The following is a 798-nucleotide window of genomic DNA, read 5'->3' as shown; positions in this document are numbered from 1 at the left end:
ATATATAGAATTACCTGAAATAATGCTAATGTAAATGCTGTAAGCTGAAATGATAAGGTTCAGCGATTTCAGCTATTAGTTTTAGCAATTTCAACTATTAGTTTCAGCAATTTTAGCTACCAGCTTCAGTGTTTTTAGCTATTGGCTTCAGCGATTTCAGCTATCAGCTTCAGTGTTTTTAGCTATCAGCTTCAGTGTTTTTAGCTATTAGCTTCAGCGATTTCAGCTATCAGCTTCAGTGTTTTTAGCTATCAATTTCAGGATCTTCGGCGACCAAATTCAGCTTCCAGCATTCACACTAGCATTATTACAGGTAATGCTATATATCTAGTTCATAATTATGTTAAAAAGTTTTGGTTTCAAAGTTTTCAAATTTCGTTTTAGTTTGTTCAATAAATGTTTATCCTGTTCGGCCCGTGACCTAAGGTGTGTTTTAGATTTTGGCCTCTTGCGCGATAGAGTTTGACCCCCCTGCTCTACATGGACCCGGTGATCCATCAAAAGCGGTTCTGACCTTACTCTCCACCAACGAAACCAGAACTTGCTCCAGAGAGGAGGCGGCCTGAGGCAGAGCGCCCTGCAGGTGGCCGACCACCACGCCCACGGCGACCCGCGACAGCTCGTAGCTCAGCCCCGTGTTCTTGCGCACCAGCTCGATCAGCTCCGCCCCGATCGTGGCAGGGACCGGTTCTGAGGAGGCGGGGCTGCCGGGTGGGCTTTCAGCCACAGATGGGGGGGCGACGGGCCAGTCAGTTTCTGGTGGGTTCTCCACAGGAAGCTGGAGAGGAGCGGCGGGCT

General features: G+C 47.7%; 1 protein-coding gene across 1 annotated transcript in view; it reads right to left on the bottom strand.

Moving 5' to 3' along the window:
• The window catches only part of LOC112145397 (NCK-interacting protein with SH3 domain), a gene marked incomplete in the record, with an annotated part of 10,823 nt that overhangs the window by 4,424 nt on the left and 5,601 nt on the right, over positions 1-798 (bottom strand). Inside the window, 1 exon segment of the mRNA XM_024270587.2 lies at positions 515-798. Within this exon segment, the coding sequence (XP_024126355.1) occupies positions 515-798 (284 nt within the window).

Source organism: Oryzias melastigma, linkage group LG5, assembly GCF_002922805.2.
Source record: "Oryzias melastigma strain HK-1 linkage group LG5, ASM292280v2, whole genome shotgun sequence".
NCBI lineage: Eukaryota > Metazoa > Chordata > Actinopteri > Beloniformes > Adrianichthyidae > Oryzias > Oryzias melastigma.
The sequence above is the reverse complement of the archived record's forward strand: the minus strand, read 5'-3'. Positions and strand labels throughout refer to the sequence as shown.